We start from the raw sequence: 19,845 nt of genomic DNA on the forward strand, positions 1-19,845 counted from the left end.
GTGGGAGCCATAAAACTCAAAGCTGAGTTACAAGCAGGTCATCTCATATCTGCTGCTGTAAGTGTTCTTCTATTCTTCTTTTTAAAAACTCAGCTGCAGAATAATGGATCAAATAGGTCAATTTAGTACAATTCATCCCTACCTGGACCTGCAGCTGAATTTGTCCATTTAAACAGGGCATTTTTGAGTCAGATACATTTAAAATTATCTCTGGCATGGTGTTGACCAAGGTTTTAAAAAGCATGAAGTCTTCAGATATAGCATCTGATATGCTATCTGCTATGGACACTACTTTAGCCAAGCATGGAGCCTGACAAAATATTTCCATCCTCAACAGCACAGAATTATTATCATCTGGGAAGCAGCATCAGCAAGGATACAGCACAACACTCAGATAAAACATGCAGTGTGCATTTTCCATATGGTTTATGTGACAACACATCCTTGTACAGTAACAGTAATTGTTATTAGGCCGCATCAAGTATTACTGCTGGAAAAGAATTTGCATTACATTCAGGACAGGTTTCAAAAAAGTTGTAATTTTCAGAGTATGAAATACAATACAGTAACTAAGAGCAGTGAGACACTGGTTAATGGAAGAGTCTACATCAAACCTGCACCAGTGCCACCAACTGCAGCATTCTATGCATCTCCTGCCCTGTGCAGCAGTATGAATGAGGGCAAAGAACAAGCAGGAAACTGAAGAACACTTAATAAACAGAAATAGGTGGGTTTTTTTAAATTGAATATATTGGAATAGTAACACCTTCACTGTAATGATCTAACCAGTTGAATAAAAACTGAACAACATAACCTACCAGTGAATGCTCTGAGAAGTTTTATTGAAAACCAATTATGATTGCTTGGCACTATTAAAAAAAACCCCAAGAATCGTAAAGCACAAGAAATATATATTAAAATGATTATAGAAAAATGAAGGGGTGAGGAAGACACTTTCATCTGAAGAAATCGCCACATGACATTTCTGTTGGGCAAGGAAGACAGAAATAATTTTGTCCCATGAGTCTCCCTAAAAGCAGGACATATCTGAAGCTAACACCTACCAGTGGATGCAGTTGATAAAAACAACAAAAAACACACCTTGTCAAAAAACCAAGAAAACAAACAAACAAAACCCTATGAGATGACTTCACCGTGTTCCTGAAGCAGCAGCTGATGTGATAATTATCAGTTGTACAGCTATACTGAGAGTAACTGGAGAGTAAAAAGGATGTCACAGGAGTAAGGAATAGCTCATGAATTTGCAGAACTTCTGTTTTTATATATATATATATATATATATATATATATATATATACACATGAGCAGTCATTCGTAAAATCAGAGCTGGGGGAAACCAGACACAAGGCCTCTGCTACAAAATCTGTGTTGTGGGTTCATATATATTAAAATGTACACATTCCCATATGTGGCCTCATCTTCAGATAAACTACATGCAAACAAAACACTAAATTTCAGCAAATATAGGCTTGGACGGTTATTTCAAAATGCATTTAAAAGTCCATTATTTCAGGGATACAATTTGGGACAAGAACTGGTATACTCATATATGCTGATCTGTATCAGGCAGTGATCTGAGCTGGGAGGTTTTGTTCATTTCCTACTTTACTTTAGGCTTTTAGGCAGAGAAACATGAACATATAAAGATAGAAAGAAACTTATGAGCAGAATTCCTACTTATATTACTAGCAAAACCTACTTTAACTAATACTCTTATTCCTCATTTCCTGTTCCAAAAGTAAAATTTGAACAATTAAGCCAAAACCTGTGGCTTTGGGGCTTAATTTCCAAAGGAAACAAGCAGACAGCAATACACAACACACTCCCCAGGACTCATGAAAAATAGGACAGGGCTTCTGTGTGAAACAGATTCAACAAGCATAGCACACCAGTTGGTACTGCTCTCCTCACAAAGTTGGGCAGAACAAGTACTGACAGAGGACAAGCCAATTTTACTAAATAAAGCAGTGTTTGCAAATCTACTCAAAAGGATTCATCTCAGCAATCTAAATCCCCTTAGGACAAAACATTTCATTTTGTGTAAAACACTGTGTGATTCATCACAAATCATGGTTGCTGATAACTGGAAATGGTGAAAGGAACAAGTTAGTTCCCTATTTCAAAATTGCCAATGAACTATTCTTTGCAACACAGCCCCCCTTACTCCAAGAGCTTATGAGACCAAATCAACCTGTACTTTTACTCTCAATAACCTCTCTCCAACCCCTCACCCCTGTGCTGTTCAATATCTAAGTTGCCATTCAGTAAGTTCAACCCTTAAAATGGGCACACAAGTGATGTTATGTGATTCTGCCATTTCTTTCATCTGGCCTTGTAATTTTCCAAAAGAAACTTCTCAAGATACTCAGTATCTTCAGACACTGCTAAAAAATCCTATTCATTCTATTTCTGCCAATATGCTAGATTTCCTGAATTGAAATCCTGAATGAGAGAAGAGGGAAGGAAAAGGAAAGGAAAAAAAGGGGTAAGAAACATGCCAATATTACTTCTGCTTCCAGGTGCAGGAAAGTCAGCTTTAGTTTAGTAGCAGCAAACTGAAAAAATTTGGCATGATCTTAATAATTTGATAAGTAAACCCTCTTTTAAAAACTGTAGTTTAAAAGAGAAATTTCAACATCGACCCTGTTTCACAAATTCAGAATACCATTTAGAGACTACTGAGAAAATAGGCCATAAGCAATGCTCTGGGACAGCAGCTTTAGCACAACCACTAGTCCTTGTTAGCAGCATAAAAATTGCAAACCTCCTAAATGTAACTGCACACAATCTTCACTACTTCTTTTAAATAACAAAGGTATTGTGTAACAAATTCTGTAATTTTGAGGAAAAGCATATATGTGGTATTTCTCTAATAGAAGAAAATCAAAAGATGTTTAAAAAAACCACCCTCCTTAAATTGAGAAAATTTCGTAAAACCCACCCTATATGCTTTTCTAAAAGAAACACTGAGTCATAAATCAGTATTATCTAATTATAGAGAAACAAAATGCAATTAAGAAAAACACAGCTTTTACTGCAAGCCTTTTCCATCTCCATGATTCCTGTATTTCAGAGGTCCTCCTTGATCAGTGTTGCTGAAAGAAACTTCCTGCTCAGGTAACAGACAGTGGTGTTTGCTGGAGTTGTTTGAGCTTTGGGCTTTGCACCATGCAGTTATAAATTTAATAATAACCTGCAACAATTTTTTGTGGTTCTAAGACATCATAATAAAGCTCACAAGCTTAACTAAGGATTTACCCCTAAATCATCCAAATGTTTTAATTTTGCTGAGGATTGACAAAGGAGAGGAGAAATGCGCAGACGCCAACTGTACGTCTGTCAAATGCAAGGTACACAGTCCGAAAAGGACACTCAGCTGTCAGTATCCCAAAGGGTGCCATGCAGTGACCTGCAGTATTACCAAAATGGTCACTGCAACTCCTGGATTGTGGGATGGAAGTCTGAAAATGAATACCTGCAAGAGATATGGGGAAAGCTGAAGCTGGCAGTCAGAAAATCATTGCTTTTTCTGTAATCTCCAAGCACTTTCGAGTGGAACAGAAAACCCTAAGCTGAGAATGCACATGATACAGTAAGTGCTTTTTCCAAACAAGCCCCAGCCAACAGAAGGTGGTTAAAGATTTATCTTTATTATTCTAAAACTAGTAGATTGTTCTTTCATTAATAGTTTTGAAAAATATGTAAAGTTGATTCACTGATGCAAAATGTTGACATTTGCATTGTGTTCATCATTTGCATGAGTTCAAAATTAGAGTACTTTTGAAGAAGAAACACTTCTGTTCCTTTTTATGTGCTTAAGATTAAAAAATGCAGCTTGCAACTACTGTAAGCCACATCTCTCTATGGAGTATTTCTGTAGAGATTGCATGACAGAGTTTGATATAACCACTCTTCTGAAGAACTCCTGCACAAAATTTTAGTTGATATCTTCCAAGGTTACTTAAATAATCATTGCACAGGTTATATCATAACCTTACTTCCAGGAACTTCACTGGAATGTTTCTTCTTTAAACACATGGTTTTATTCTAACTGATCATTCTAATTTTTCCATTTTAAAAAAAAATTTACCTACCAGTTAACTAATAATGACTAGAAAACAACAAAAGTTGCAGTAAGTGATGTGGTTCTGATTATGTGTAAGTCAAAACAAAACAACAATTCCTTCCAGGAAATAAATAATGATTTGCCTAAAACATTTACTCACACTTTGTGTTTATCTTTAAAGGTCTAAGCATGACTTGGAATCGAGGAGACAACATGGATGTTTAGAAGTCAGAAAAAGCAGAGGGAAGAGAGCAGGGCTCTGAAGAGAAGCCTGAATGACTTAATTTTACTTTTCCACCTATCTGTACTCCAAATGTCTCTTGTTAGAAAGACAACCACACACTTCAGTAATATACTTTCAGCCTCTTTATTTTGCAGCGGGTGGCCATACATAAGGGCAACTACTTTCAAAACACCATATTTTCTATGTCTTCAATTTCAGAAGATTAATTTAGTAATCTGAGAAAGTATTTACCAAGCAATATTATTCCATCAACCAAATTCAACACAACTGGTGATTTTGCACATAAATTAAACCACAAATGTTTCAGAGACAGGAATGAAAACAATGTCAAAAGAATTATGCAGGAAGATCTAATAAGCATTAAAATGCTGTGTTGCAAATTTTGAGACATGATGTGATGGAAAAGCTAATTATTTAAAGAGAACTTTGGAGTTGAAATTTTTCAGTAACCTTTCTGTGGAACATCCTGGACATTCATTCCTTTTGGCAGTTATTGTCATTGTGCAAGAAGAAAATATACAAGCAGTCTCAGGAAGTATCTAGGAAGTGTTCAAGTAAATATAATGGCAAGTCAGTAATATATTTCATTATTCACAGATCATTGTGCAACATATTTATTCTGTAACTCCTTTATGTATATATTACAGGAAAAGATACATGATGTAATGTGAACTTACAGTTATGCTTGTACAAGTGCAGAAGTTTTTAGTTTATACAGGAACCCAATCTTAAGACGAAAAATCAAGGCACTGAGACAGTCCAATATGAAACATCTCTAAAAAACCATACACTTCAAAGGCCAGCCTGGTTGGTTGTCATTTAAAAGGTTTCATGTTCCTGTTGGAAAGGTCAATAGGGAAAGTTAGCCTTTGTGCGACTACTGACAGAACTTTTGGCAGTAACTTTTAGTCAAAAACAGATGTGTAAAAGGAAGTATTTTGTATTACAAAGATATAGGAAAAGCTCAACATTTAGCTCCAAACATCCTGCAAATATCGTTTTGCTTCTCGAAGCATGGCCAGGATCTTCATTGCTTCCAACTTGTCAGCTTCCATTTCCATGCTCAAAATGTCTACTACAGCATCACTTACATCATCAGCCATGTGCTTCTTATCTCTGAAAAATAAAAAATAGAGGAGGAAAAGTGTGATAGTGAATTTTTCCATTTATCAATAGCTTCAGAGGCAGGACAACAGAGGAAAGAATCATTAAAAAAATCCCAAACAAAAATAGAGTTTTTATATTGTACAGCATGATTCTCAAGAGTTTTCCTGTAGCTGAGCATTGACATTAACTAGGGTTTCTCTCAATCAAACACCACATAGTTTTCAGCATGCTGTAATTCATAAGTAAAAAACCTTGCCACCCTAGTTGAGCTGGCAGAGAATAATTGGTTTCTTTAAGGAAGAACTGGACCTGCTGAATGAGTGTTGATTCCTGTATCACTATACGGTTCCAATATTAAAGGAAAAAAAACCCAAAAATTGGTACCAAACCCCTCACTTATTAATAATGCTATTTTCATTACAAATAGCTGACATTTACACCTGCAGGAGAACACATTAACATTGGGCCCTATATTCAAGTAGTTTGTCCATTTATCAACAAACTTTCTAAAAAACTTGAACCTCCAGGTAAGTTAGCATCCACAAACAAAACCTCCCCCTGTAAAATTTTTTACTATGACAGAGCTTTAGCATTCTGGAGCACCTAAACCTGGAACACAGATGACTGCTATTGTCTCACAGATGAGGAATTTCTCATCACATCTACTCACATATATAATTTTCCAAAGAGAAATCAATTGGCTTGAAATCTCCTATAATTTAACTGAATACTGAACAAAAAAAGGAAAATAAATTATAAGTGACTAAAACAATCAGTGGAACTGTGGTTACAAGCTGTATTTCAAGATTATACTGGGAAACAGAGGTCACAGGGATGGCAGTCTAGCTCTCCAGGAAGGCTCTTTCAGCATCATATTGGTCCTTTCTTTCAGACAGCTCTAAGTCTTTCCAAAGCCTCCAACTTCTGCTACTCTCTTTCTGAACAGTCCATTTCCACTCCACTCACCCACATATATAGAAGTAACCTCCATCCTTCAGCAGGACTCTGGCAACTTCCTTAGCACAAAGCCTAAGGACATCTTGCACATATTTAGGTGGGGCCACTTCCGCAGTTGAAGAGTCTCTTGAGAAACAAACCTTAAGATGAGTTAAGGTTCCATTTTTAAGAAAACATTGGAGCTCATCTCTGAAAGGTAATAAAAACCTGTTAGCAATGGCTCAGAGATGAGCATTCCCTCATGAATACAAAAGAGATGTTAAGTGGTGAACTTGCTTGAACAAATAGTCTTGATCCTGATGCCGACAACCAAAGAACAGCCATGTTTCTCCAAATTCCCAGTCTGTATGTTGTTCCCTGAGCTTTTGCCTAAAGAAAAAAAAAATTCAATCATTTTTTATCAAGTGCAGAATATGAAACATATATAACCTAATTTTTAATTATAATATTTTAACAAACCTCTGGACTGGCAGAAACGTAAAACGATTTAGGTAAATCAAAGTCAAACCCTCATTTGATTTTCTTGACTACTCACTTTCAGACTAGCTCAAGATCAATCAATTTTTTTTTTTTGCCACAGTTTCATATTGGAATAGTCAAGACTGACAAACATCTCACAAAATAATCCTGACTGATTCACTACCTGGGTAATCACTGCCTTTTATCCTTCATTGGAAGCTATGTAAAACCACCTGGGAAAACTCAGCAGTTTTAGGCAGCTTTCCATTTAGATGTAGATACCTGCTAGATATTATGAATAATAATTTATTAACCACCACACCATCAGAAAAATTATTTAATTTTCTTGAAATAATGCTGGAAGTGTTATTTTAAAGGAGTTTTAGCTGCCATTTTCTAGTTACACCAAGAGAGAGATATTTCATTTATACTTTAAAATAAAATGCAAAATACTTTTGAGAGGTAAAGGTATATTTGAGAATCAAAATTAAGGAGTACACAATGATTTGGCTAAAGCAAAGCATGGAGTTAGAAACACCATGTCAAAATTTCACTTTTCTCTCAAATAAAATGTTTTGAAAATTGCTATAGGACCCAAGAAACTCTGTTACCTTGCTGGAACTAATGAGTCACATTGGAATATGTGTTGGTTGCCTTCAAAACTTAGAACCATTCCCACCCAAATACTTCACTCCTACTGTTCTTTTCCTCAGAATGATCAACGTTTTACATATTCTTGGTGATGTGCTGTCACTTTTTAAACAAACATCTCTTTGCCTTGCAAAATTACATTGCTGTAACTGGAGAGGGAAAATAAAGAGATCCACCTTCCCTCACACACAAACTCCCAAGCACCAAGACTACTGCTGAGTTGAAGGTTCTGGTGCCAAGCTCCTTATCTTAAAACACCAAAATGTAAACCACACAGAAATAAGAGAATATGGGAGAAATCTAGACATTCACCATGCCTTTTAATATAGATGCTGTTTCTCAAGGAAGTGGATTGAGTAACAAACTTAAGCCAATCAACACATTATAAAGAACTATCATACTCTTACAGGCCTTCCACCAGCAACACAAAGAGATAAAGGATTTAATTTCTTATTACTATTTCTGTAATTCACCCAACTTCTCATATATCTACTACGAATAGTAAATACAGTCAGATGAAAATGTAAGTTTTACTACTTTGAAAAACAAATAAATACATGAAAAATGCTTGTTTAAAATTATTAAAACTGCTTATAATCAGCATATCACCATTACATAAAGGAAAAAAATTAACTGCATTTATACTCAAACCCTAAGGCTGTATTTCTCCTCAACATAAAAAGGCTGCTCTCCAGATAACAACTTGGTACATACCTATGTTGTAGGAAACCAATAAATGGTGCAATTCCTGTTCCTGGACCAACCATAATGAATGGCACAGATGGGTCTGCAGGTAAGTGGAAAGCATTGTTTGGACGAGGAAAAATAGAGATCTAAAATAAAATCAGGTAAAATATAATTGATGGGCATTCTTAAGCCTTAAAAACACCATGACATTTTTAGAACCTTCAGGATATTTACACAGCATATGTACCCACACACCCTTCCAAATCCTGAGCTTGAGAGTTCATCTTTAATGCCACACAGACATTTAGAATAAAATCTTACAGAAGTCTCCGGAGAAAAAAAAACAAACAAGCAACAAAACCACACCATATTTACAAACCTATTAATCCATCTGGAGGAAAACTGGGATAAACCTCACGGACATGAGTTGCTGAATATCAAAACTGACTGCACCACAAATTTGGGGAATACTGTTAGAGAATGCATGGGAAGATTGCTGTTGGCATTTAAAGAGAAGTAAAGCTAGTTTATGGCTATCAAAGGCAACTCAACCTTTTTTCACATTGTTGGAGGTCAGGATTTGTTTATAGTGAATTGAAGCCTGCTGGTAAAGAGCCTGCTTTCTTAATTTTCATAAAAGTTTGACATGATTTCCAAAAGTGCATATGGGTGAGGGGAGGCACATAACAGCTCTGAGATCTTGGAAAATGTTTTATATAATCCCAGTGATAAACAGTAATTCTAATTTTCATATCTGTATCAGAAAGGAAGTCATATTTTCATATGAGCTCCATACCTATCCTCTGACACACAGCCAAAAAAATCTATAGAAAAGAAGAGATTACTGTTTTTAATTCCAAGAGATTATTCAAGACTCAGCAGCAGCCATAGCAAAGCTTCATACATTAAAGTCATAAGTAAACATCTAATTTGTTTTGTACATTAATTATGAAAGGATTTGAATTTACTTTCAAGTTTAATGAAGGAGAAAGGCACTAGACCAAGTTATTTAAACTACGTTGTGTAAATCTGAAAGGTTTAGCACTGCTAATTTTTTAATAGCTTAATTCACTACAGATATAACAATGTTAAAGAGCATTATTTTCCTAGTTTCATGATGATAAAAAAATAGAATAATTCTTGCTGGTGAGGAATGATACTTTATATACATACACTTCATACCACACTTGAGTTAGGAGGATATTTACCCTATTAATGATTCCAAACTGGTCATTCTTTCAAAACAGACTGCAAATGGTAAACACATTTATACTGTAAAGTGTATTCAATTAATCTAATATATTTTTGCATAAGATCACACTCATCTGTTTTGCGTGGTTATCCCATATATTTCTGCAATCTATGTGCACTGCTGGCCATTTATCTATGCTGAATTCTAGCTTGTGCGGTAGACAAAATCGTTTCTAAACTTTATCCAGACTCATTTTGTAATAATAATTTTTTTTTTCTTTTTATCCACCTCTTTTTCTTTTTTGATCTTCAATTAATTTCAAATCAATTATACTTTAAATAAAGAGCAGACATGAATACTGGAATAAGATATATGATGCACATATTTATCTTTGCATTAGTTTTAAAAAATGAAGATAACTTGTATGGTGTTTTTCCCTATTTTGTCTGACTGATACCTTGAATTATTGGCACAGTTTTCTTTCAACCAAATTCTATTCTTGTTTCCATTTTTCATAATCAGATATAGATTAGGCTGCCAGTAGTTCTTTCAGAGAAAAAATATGTATATCACACATATCAATGATATAGCAGAATTCCTATTTTTAAAAATTAGCTTAGACGTAGTGACTTAGAGATGGATCAATTACACAGAATCTCTGCCACAAAATGAAATGAGGGGAAAAAAAATAAAGAAGTACCTTTTCCTAGTAATATCAACTGTGCCAAACAATCACTGATACACGTCAGAAATAACCACAGAGGACTGTCCCCTGCGTCATATTCAATAACTTGGCCTTTGCAAACTCTGGAAGACCTGACAAGAAATGTGAGTTTTACAGTTTCTCCCCTATTACCTGCCACTGCTTCCTGGAAATGACCCAGTGCCTCATTCTTGTGATGCAAACAGTCACGACCATTTAATTACACAGTGGTAGTTTCGTCCACGAAAACATCCTTCAAGATACACTTAGAGCTACAGAGGGGTGGAAAACAACTCTGGCCTTTCAGCAATGGGAAATTTCACAATTTAGGTATGCATAGATAAGTAAAATTTAACTTTAGTGTTTAAGAATCAAGTTCTGGACATGTTATACAGAAGCAGGGTAGAACTGCAAAATTAAGGTTTATGCTGCCAAACCACACGCACTACATCACAACAGTGAACAAAGAAACCTGCAGTTTTTTCAGACATGCATACATTTAATAGTTAATGACTTTAGAGCTAATATTCATACCTTTTCAGTTGAAGAGCTTTCTCCTTTTGTACCCTGAGAGTTTTTACTGGGGTGCAGTAGAGGTGCAACTAACTCAGCAAGCCACCCTGTACAAACTCCTTTCCGTGAGACTGGTCTAGAGGGACCAGCAGGGAACTCCACAACATTAAATACAAAGCACAGCCTTCCTGGCTGATACAAGTTTGAACTGCAAAGACAAAAATATTAAAAACCAACCTAAAACCTGAGAGACAGCTGTACAGTGTTGCAGTGGGTCCGTTTGCAGCCCCAACCATTTCAATTGAATCAAGATTCTCAATGTTCAGATAACTGCATAATATTTATATTTAGTTGGAAATTGTTTTAAGGCTGGACTCAAAAGCCAGTGTCTACAGAAGGGAATCCGAATTCCTACCAGATTTACCTGTGTGGGACCTTGTTCTTGAGACCTTTACCAAAGTCTTGTCACACACTCAAAAAAATATTCTTTGAAATAGTCTATGTTTTTTGCAATAGGACCACAACTATGTTTTCTCCTTTACTCCTCTCCTTCCTCAGATTCTAACGTACACAAACATATTTGGGAAAAACCCCATACCTAAATAACTAAGAAGATACAATTTGAATATTTCATTACCTTGAGACAGAGTAGGATCTGGCTTGTAATTTAGGAAGATGTTCTGAAGAACAGAAAAAAAGAGTTATCACTTATTAGATTGACCCCAATGAAGATATTGTATAATGAGTGTTTACACTACAACAGATTACAAGGTGTTTTAATTGAACTGTAATTTTACTCTAGTAACATTCAGTGTTTGTGGTTCAGAAACAAGCAATTAAGACCTGAACTCTGTTTTGAATGCATTTTAGACTTTGTGGAACATCAATTAGAGATCCTATACAATGAGACTATAACACTTAATTTATGGGATTCTTGGTCAAGCAAAAGTGACTGTAAGGTGTACAGAAGAGCTGCCAGTTGCTTTACCTGAGATGATGTGAAGCATGAAATTTAATTTTCCCCACCTTCCCTCTATGAGCTCAAAAGCTCTCACAATAGAAACTGCTTTATTGAATGTTTCCCATATATAATGTCCTAGAAGCAGATGTGCCAGCTCAATTTCAAACCACTGATTACCTATGCCAAGTTTTGAAGTCTTAGCTGAAAAAACAAGACACAGAAGTTCATGGGGCATTTTTTGAACAAGCAACCCCCTATATATATATCACATAAACATTTATGTCTATGTATGTACAGGAGCAGAACTACTCTTTTTGTCAGTACGTGCACACCCTGACATATTTTAAAGGTGCTCTGCTACATAAGATAGTTGCTAGGCGGAGTTAAGAAAAGGTAGTGCAGTGAAATTACTAAAACAAGACACAACCCTTTCAGCAGTTTTGGGTGAAGGTGGACAAAATGACTGCAAGAACATGGAAAGCAATTTCTTTTGACTCCTATTATGAAACATATCATGAAACTCTGGATTTTAATTTGAAAAATAACTGCCAGCAATTTCAGATGTATTTGACATCGTTACAGCTGCAGTCCCATCCTTTCAGTATTTTATATCAGGAACCCAGTGAGTGTGTTAGACACAGCATAAATACCGATATACTGGGAAGAGCATTCTGTTTTAACAGGTAGAAGTGCAAGACAAGACCATGTAGGCAGAGAAATTAGGAGTTGCAAAAATATGTCTTTTATAGTTGTAACCAATTGATGAACTAATTCACAAAGACTCTAATCCTGCAAGCACCTTATGCTTACTTTTTATGTACAGGAGTAATGCAGAGTCAAAGCATTGGTATGAACCTAAATGTTTGCAGAAAGAAAGCCAAAGACTATGAACCATAGAACAGAGCTATGTTCCTCAACAAGACTTTCAGCTTGATCACTATAGAAACTATATTCCTAAATCAGTTAACTGAACTGTTACTCCCCTTTCTTGGGAAATTGAACATTTAGCCTGACACATTTTCAGAAACCAAACCTAATTAAATCTAAATCAGTCTTTTACCAATTAACAGGCTAAGTGAAGGCTTGCAGCTTGGAAAAGCATGAAGTAAATCCAGGAGGCAAACATTAGAATCTCTAATAAAGTGAGTATAATCAGAGGCTCCTTGTCTGCTGCAAAGCTCTTGAAGTCTCCGTTTTTCTCCCGCATCACTGGTACATTCTACAAGAGCTCGCAAAAATGCCTGTAGAGAAGAAAGGAAAGAGTGAAGGGTAAAAAACTTGTCCATTTGGGAAAATTATCACAAAACTGGGAAAAACTTGGGTTGCCTGGGGACAGGAATTAGGTGAATGGATAATAGACTTTTTTTTTTTTTTATTGCTCTTCTAATGTCTACAACAAGTAGGCACATCAGAAAATCCTACTTAGCGTGGGCGAGGAAGAGACAAAATACAGGCACAAGCCATTTCCCCCCAAAATTCCAAATTTTTTAAAGGTGTTCTTATTGCCCCTATTTACACTTTAGTTAGGCAGCTCCATAACACAATTCAAGACAAAACACCATTTGCTAGGGTACAGAAGTCAGGAAACAGTAACAAAAATCTTAGAAGAGGTATGACTATAAATAAAGTATGGTATTAAATGAGTCATGTTAACGTTGTTGTGGTGCTTTATTCTATACTTTATGCCTACACACTGGTAGTGTAAACTTTTCTTAAAGGGAAGCTAAATTGAACATTGTAAGATAAAGTGAAGATCAGATGTAAATAGTTACAAGGTTTTTTTTTTCAAAAAAGAAAGATTGAAATAGACACAGTGCATAAAAGAAAAGTGATAGAAAACACCAAATGCAATCAGATGACACATTCTACACAAAGGAATACTTGAAAAATAATGTGTGCTCAACCATAGAGCTTCCAGACAATAGTTTTGAGTATGGAGTCACATAAAGCACACTTCAGGCTGAAGACTTAATACAGCAGACAGGTTATAAAAACTGGCTTCAGTGATATTCCCCAGCCAGTACTCTCTGCCTACTCTTATTGCTGAGACACATTTTCAAAAATATTAAATGCGGATTTGAAAAGGTTGGAATAACAGTAATATTCCCTTCTGCTGCAAAATCCACTAAATTGAGTAAAAAGGTCCTCCCAAAAACTGATTTCCCTCAGAGACCTGACCACACAATCATTTAGCTTCACATTTAGCTTCATCTTTCACATAAAGTTATCTTTAAATATGTTTTGACAATACCAGAAATACAGATACGTTTTCAGTTAGAAGCTTTGATTTTTTTTACATGCACAAAATGAAAGGAAAATAATACATACATGTTGTGAGAACACATACTAAAAAAGCAAAAAATCTTCTTTTGAATTCTTCTATGTTACTGAAATGTTAAAGAAAAGCTTTAAATTTTCATAGATTTCACACAACATTGTGAGTTGGAAGGGGCCGACAAAGAACATCAACTCCAGCTTTTAAGTGAATGGCCCACCCAGGGTTACCAGCACCATGCTCTAACTGAGCTATTGTAAAGGACACTGTGGTACTTTTGCATACAGCAACATGTGTATTTTAGCAACAGAATTTGACAGATGTGGCTTCCTCTGATTAAAAAAAACTGTTTACTTTAAAATGACTATGGGGCTAGGTTCAGTCAGCCTTCCCAGTTATCTGGCACCGAGTCATCTAATACTTTTTTGCTTACTTCCAGACTAGTCATGAATCAAGATACTGCAGAACAGGAATGTCTGCCAGATAAACTACCAGAAGTGACTTTTCTCAGAGTAAAGTACAAACAGTAGCATACAAACTGACAATCCTTATTCACCAAGAGATACCATAACTACACACAAAGCAAGGACAGATCTGTAAGAGACCATATAGCATAGAATGACTGATTTGTTTTTAGAAGAAAAAACACATAAGCACCTTTTTGGGAATTGCTCTTATTTCCAGACACCAGGTTAGAATGAATTTGAGAGTGCTTCTTTCAGGGATGTGTTGTGGACGAACTGCTCCTAGTTCAGGGGGAGAACAAAACACAAAAAGTAGAATGTGCATCTATTAATATACAGAAGTGGCATCCCACATCTCATACTTAATGGACAACTTGTGCAGCCCTCAAAAGTGCAGGGAATCTTGCGGTGAGAACTGATTTACCTATAAACCAGAACAACAAAGAGCCTTCCACCAGCCTGTGGAAATAAAGGCACAACTCGGCAGCACTATTAAGACCCCAACTGCAATACAAGAAAGGAGTAATTCACACAGGTCCAGCGAGCAGTGCACAGGCATGCTTTGAATCTGAAGCCACTCCTTCTAAGTATGACATCGTAAGACTCAGCAGAACCCATCCATAGACCTACAAGTCCACTAAAAGGCACCTTGCAACAGCATTAAAGCTTGTCCTTGAGGAGTGCAGACCTCTTAGGATGTAAAGCAGACTGACATGCAGTGTTGTGCAAGGAGATTTTACTTTCAAGTGAGGGATTGTAAGGTTATGTGATTAAAGCCTTATCTCCACAAACATGAAGGAGCACAGAGTAAGAATGAGATGGATGGATGCCAATGCCAGGCTGCTGTTCCCAGTCAAGAGCTCAACTACAGTAAAACCAGCAGCATTCTTATGCATCCTCTTTTTTAACACATCGCTGTGAGTTCCAACACGCCTCCATGAAAGACAGCTGTGTTCCCATACTAAAGGTAAAAATATTCAAAAGTATGTACACCAACTCCTACCAAGACAGAAAGGAGTGCTGTTCCATGAGCAGTGCATCACACCATACCTTTTTTTTTAGTGCCCTGCTTAACTTTTACACAAACGATGTCATCTCCTTTTTCAGAAAGCCCCAAAATGTGAAGAAGCTTTTCCACTTCACTGACATTGTTGGGACATATTACACAGAAGGCATCTCCAGGCTGGTACTCAAAAGCTGTATCCTGTTTTAAAACATGAAACATTTCTATTAAATCTTACTACAAAACAAGGCATTCCCATCCCTGACAACAACCTTCCTACTATTGTGCTCCCATTAAGTCAAATTTTTTTACTCTGTAGTAACACTTTGCTGTTTTGAGCACATCAGAAATGAAGTAGTCATGTTTTCTTTTCAGGTTTAACCTTACTAATTAGAAAAAGTCTTTCCTTATCTGGTTTAAATATTTGGACACTCTTTAATGAGAACTGCTGAGCAGCCCAAACAGAAAGAAAATAAATACACATTAAGAGGTCGTGTTATATAATCAGCCCAGATCATTAATTACTGATGTTCTACATTTTCCGGTTTGAGAAGAGCAGAGCAATGAAGTTCTCATAATTAATGTAACTTTTTATAGATACACATTATCACTAAAATAAAATTTGCTGGTTAAACTATTTGATGAATTGTGACAGAAATGACCAGAATTCCTTTTATTTTTTGGAGGAAAAGAAGAAAAAAAACAGACAAGAGCACAGTGAAAATTCAAATCTTAAGACCTAGATTCTAGTTAGCCACCTGAGATTCTTGTGTGCAACTGCTGAAACTGTTGTGTGCAACTCAAGCTTCTGCCTGTTAAAGGAACATGCAGAATTATACTTGCATCATTATGTTTCCCTTATGCATCAGGTGCTGTATATCCATTATGCATACACAGACTAGCAAGAATGTTAGGTGAAAAAGGCAAGTTGCGGCTGATTTTCAGTGGGGGCTGATGACAGAATGCATGTAAACATACAAATGCATGCAAAAAACCATGTCACTCAAAGAATCAGTTGCTCAAAACTTAATAGAATCTATTTATAACTGAGATTTAAAGATGTCTCATGCATATTGAGACAGATTAGGCTAAGAGAGTCCAACAAAAGGTGCTGCCAAAAATCACAATATCCCTAAAGTAATATTCTATCAATTTGGGAAACTGCTCAAAAGTAACATTCTTTCCTTTTCAAGCTTTGCTATAAAGTAATATCCAGCACTCTGTGCCTGCCTTTCATCTTCAAACCAGTATACAAAATACGATCTTCACTGAATAAACTAAACCAGTTTTTTAACTGAGGGTAACCAAGGCTGACAGTTTGAGTAGCATGTTAACAAGGCAGAGCAAATGAATGTCAAAGGCAGAAACAGTGCTCAAGAGCTAATTCCTATTGCTTGATACTGTTAATGAAATTACTGCTTGTGTAGATTACCCACCATAATAAACAGCCACAATTTACTACATAGTTTCTGAATATCCTTCAAGTTGTATACTTATAAACTGAACAATTACTCATTTTCAATACTCCCTTACTGCCTTTCTCCACTGCAAATTCCCTTCATAAAGGTATTTCACTCAATATGATATCCGTGGAACAACAAAGTAATTAACTTGACACTTCATTCCTGTTTGGACTTCCATGGAGTCCTGTTTTTCAGCAAATAAATTAACCTTTACATTTACAAAATGGATCAGCATAAGCTGACATCCTATTGAATACAGAAGTATTTTTTCTTTTTGAACAGTCAAATAAATAATTTTCCCCTCTCAGTTATTATACATAACATGTTTTTCACCCTTTATTTTAACCCATTAGGAAAAGCCATCACCAACTTACTGCAATATCAAGCTCTAAGAGCAATGCGGTCTTTACTGCATCTTCCCTAGTGAGCTGAACTGCTTTTGTAACTGGCACTTCAAAGGTTCTTCCCTCTGAGATAAGTGAAGACAGATGCAGATTCTGCAAAAGACAACACAAAAACTTACACTAAAAATGCAAATCAGCTTTATGACATCTTACTATGACATACAGGAATTGGTGTTGATACAGGTTGTTTTTGAAACAATCTTAGAAAATAACTCAAAACAATAAGGAAAAACATGAATCTTCTATACACATATAGTGTTTTGCTCTTTTTAAAAAATCACATCTAAGCAATAGCTGGCATTTATTCAATTACAAAAAGTCAGTAGGCTTGAACAGTCTAATGGGCCTACATTATTATCAAATGCAGCGAGCTGTTTCATTTTTCAAAAACTGCCTTGAAAATAGCCAATTAGAGAATGGCATTTATGTTAAACCCCAGAAAACTCCTGGCTAATTAAAGCATTATTAGGTGTATAGAATGGACATAAGAAGTAAGAACAGAAGTTACATCATTGTAGGTTTACAGCTTAAGGCTTTAAGGGATCCATTTGGGGTCTACTATTACAGGCAACTTATAAAAGGATTTTTAAATTAGAGCTAATGAACAAAACCCACTCTACAAGTCAGCATCATGTTATAACACAACATTTCTACACAGGTGAGAATGTGTCTCAAGTATGACAAATGGGCACCAGAGTAATTCCAGATCACATATGTCAAAGGCTGCCACTTTAAGATCAGAATACAGCCCTCACTTTTCCATCAGTATAGTAAGCAAGTTTCATTTGAGATCAATGCAGACAAAAATAAAAGGAGGCAGGAGTGATACCAAATGCCTTTAATAATACTCTGTCAAATGTAAAAGAATCATCCTACCAATAGGAGAGTATTTGTTAATCTGAAGATCTATTTAAAAAAGGAGACAAGAGCATCACTTGAGACCAACAGTTGGAAGTTTCTTTGTTTTCTTAGGATTTTAACATGGTGATTAATAGCTTGGGCCATATCAAATCATTGTGCATCAGCTGGACTGTTGTAACTGTCTACATTTGTATTCCCTTCAAATCAAATTCAAGGCGTAATGAAATCAAGATTTGAGCTAAATTGTATTATCTTACACTTCCCAGAAAGGCTTTAGATCAACTCACTATTCTGCTCTGCTATTAATATGCAGCAACTTGCTAATTCAACCCTGAGACTCAACAGCCCAAGACAAGATCATTTAAGTAACTGGAGAGATCATGTACCAGGCCTTCTTTAAATGGCAGGAAGTCTCTGTTTGGAAATATCCAAACCTCACCTTGATGAATTTCAAAACACATCAACCTCAGCTCTCCTTGGCAAAAAATATTCATAGATGCTGTTGCAACGTGAAATACCAAAAAAGTACATGAACTGTGTGTGTTATCTGCAAAACTAAACATGACCCTACATAGACTCTACTTGTTGACAAGGTCTAGCCAGCTATGTCAAAAACAGTTCCAAAGGAAAAAACCTACAAACATGCATTTGATTCTTTCCAGGGCTCAAGATGATCACCCCATTTTATATCTGAAATCTGGACTATAATCTGTCACTGAGTTCCAGATTAGCAGATTCAGCTTCTTCCATTTGCTGTTCCAAAGCAAAAGTGCCTTTTTTTTTCTACATACAGAAAGGGCATCAGTATTAGAACCTGGTGAACTATTGCAGAGATCAGTCTGAATATATGCTGACTTTAAGAAAATGGGCTCTTTTAAGGACTGTAGCAGCACATTCAACCCAACACCTCTAAATCATAAACCTGAAGAATTCGGATTATTAAATTTAACAACCCGAGCAAAAACAACAGTATGAGGTTTAAAAGAAAAGCAAAATTATCCCGTTTTTAAATCGATACACTCTTCCATAACTATATTAGCTAGACTAAGTGATTCTCTCAGCATTTTCATTAACAGTCTCAACAGAGAGAGTGTCAGAGTCCGAGGATACTAAAGAACTTTCATGATCATGAGCAGCCACACCAGAGGACTGGGCCCAGAACCCCCACCTCAGCTCAGTACTTCAGCCCTGGCCTCAGCTACAATACAGCAGCACTGGTCAGCAGCTGTACCACAACCATGCCCATGACTGGACACAGATCCTGTTGATCCAGGCTTAGATCTTGAGACCAGTTTCTTGGCTTGGGCCAAGATTCCCACAAACTTGCCTGATGATCTGCACTCTTGGATGATCCGGGCTGCCACCTCCTGCTTTGCATTGCTTACAAGAGAGATATCCAGAGAGTGGATAGCAACACTCAGGTCCTGGCTCCCTGTCATTTAAAGAGCAGCCAGACTTCACTGCTTCCTTGCATGGATAACTAAAACATCTGCCTTCTGCAGGCAACCAGAAAAGTTGAGTCACTCCTGCCAAGTGGAGATGATTTTCAGCTCATAATAATTCTCTTAGTACAGCAGGTCTTTGTTCAATGTGGCTTCAATAGGAAAAGCATACCAGCTTTTGATCTACAGTTCATCTTCCATTTCCCTCAGTACAATAATGATCATGTTTTCACAATGACAAGTTTCTCCATTACTAAGTATGCAGCAAGATTTTGAGCAATTTTACAGCCTCTTAGTGCATTCTGAAAAGACGAAAAATTTGAACAGAAACTTTACTCCTCATTACAGCAAGATGTTTTCACTGTTATAAGC

General features: G+C 36.3%; 1 protein-coding gene across 4 annotated transcripts in view; it reads right to left on the minus strand.

Annotated features, from left to right (window-relative positions):
• Positions 1–4,435: 4,435 nt before the first annotated feature.
• MTRR (5-methyltetrahydrofolate-homocysteine methyltransferase reductase) overlaps positions 4,436–19,845 on the minus strand; it is a 28,716-nt gene continuing 13,306 nt past the window's right edge. For 3 of the 4 annotated variants that reach the window (XM_077182446.1, XM_054642667.2, XM_077182438.1), the window contains 10 exons: positions 17,141–17,263; positions 15,351–15,504; positions 14,494–14,582; positions 12,622–12,802; positions 11,238–11,280; positions 10,622–10,808; positions 8,220–8,338; positions 6,672–6,764; positions 6,405–6,584; positions 4,436–5,447 (listed from right to left, as the gene is read on the minus strand). In XM_077182446.1, coding sequence (XP_077038561.1) covers positions 5,303–5,447; positions 6,405–6,584; positions 6,672–6,764; positions 8,220–8,338; positions 10,622–10,808; positions 11,238–11,280; positions 12,622–12,802; positions 14,494–14,582; positions 15,351–15,504; positions 17,141–17,263 — 1,314 coding nt within the window. In that variant the 3' untranslated portion in view covers positions 4,436–5,302. Of the gene's footprint in view, positions 5,448–6,404; positions 6,585–6,671; positions 6,765–8,219; positions 8,339–10,621; positions 10,809–11,237; positions 11,281–12,621; positions 12,803–14,493; positions 14,583–15,350; positions 15,505–17,140; positions 17,264–19,845 lie in introns of those variants that run through there. The other variant, XM_077182448.1, reaches the window with a different exon arrangement.

This window comes from Agelaius phoeniceus, chromosome 1 (genome assembly GCF_051311805.1).
Source record: "Agelaius phoeniceus isolate bAgePho1 chromosome 1, bAgePho1.hap1, whole genome shotgun sequence".
NCBI classification, from domain to species: Eukaryota; Metazoa; Chordata; class Aves; order Passeriformes; family Icteridae; genus Agelaius; species Agelaius phoeniceus.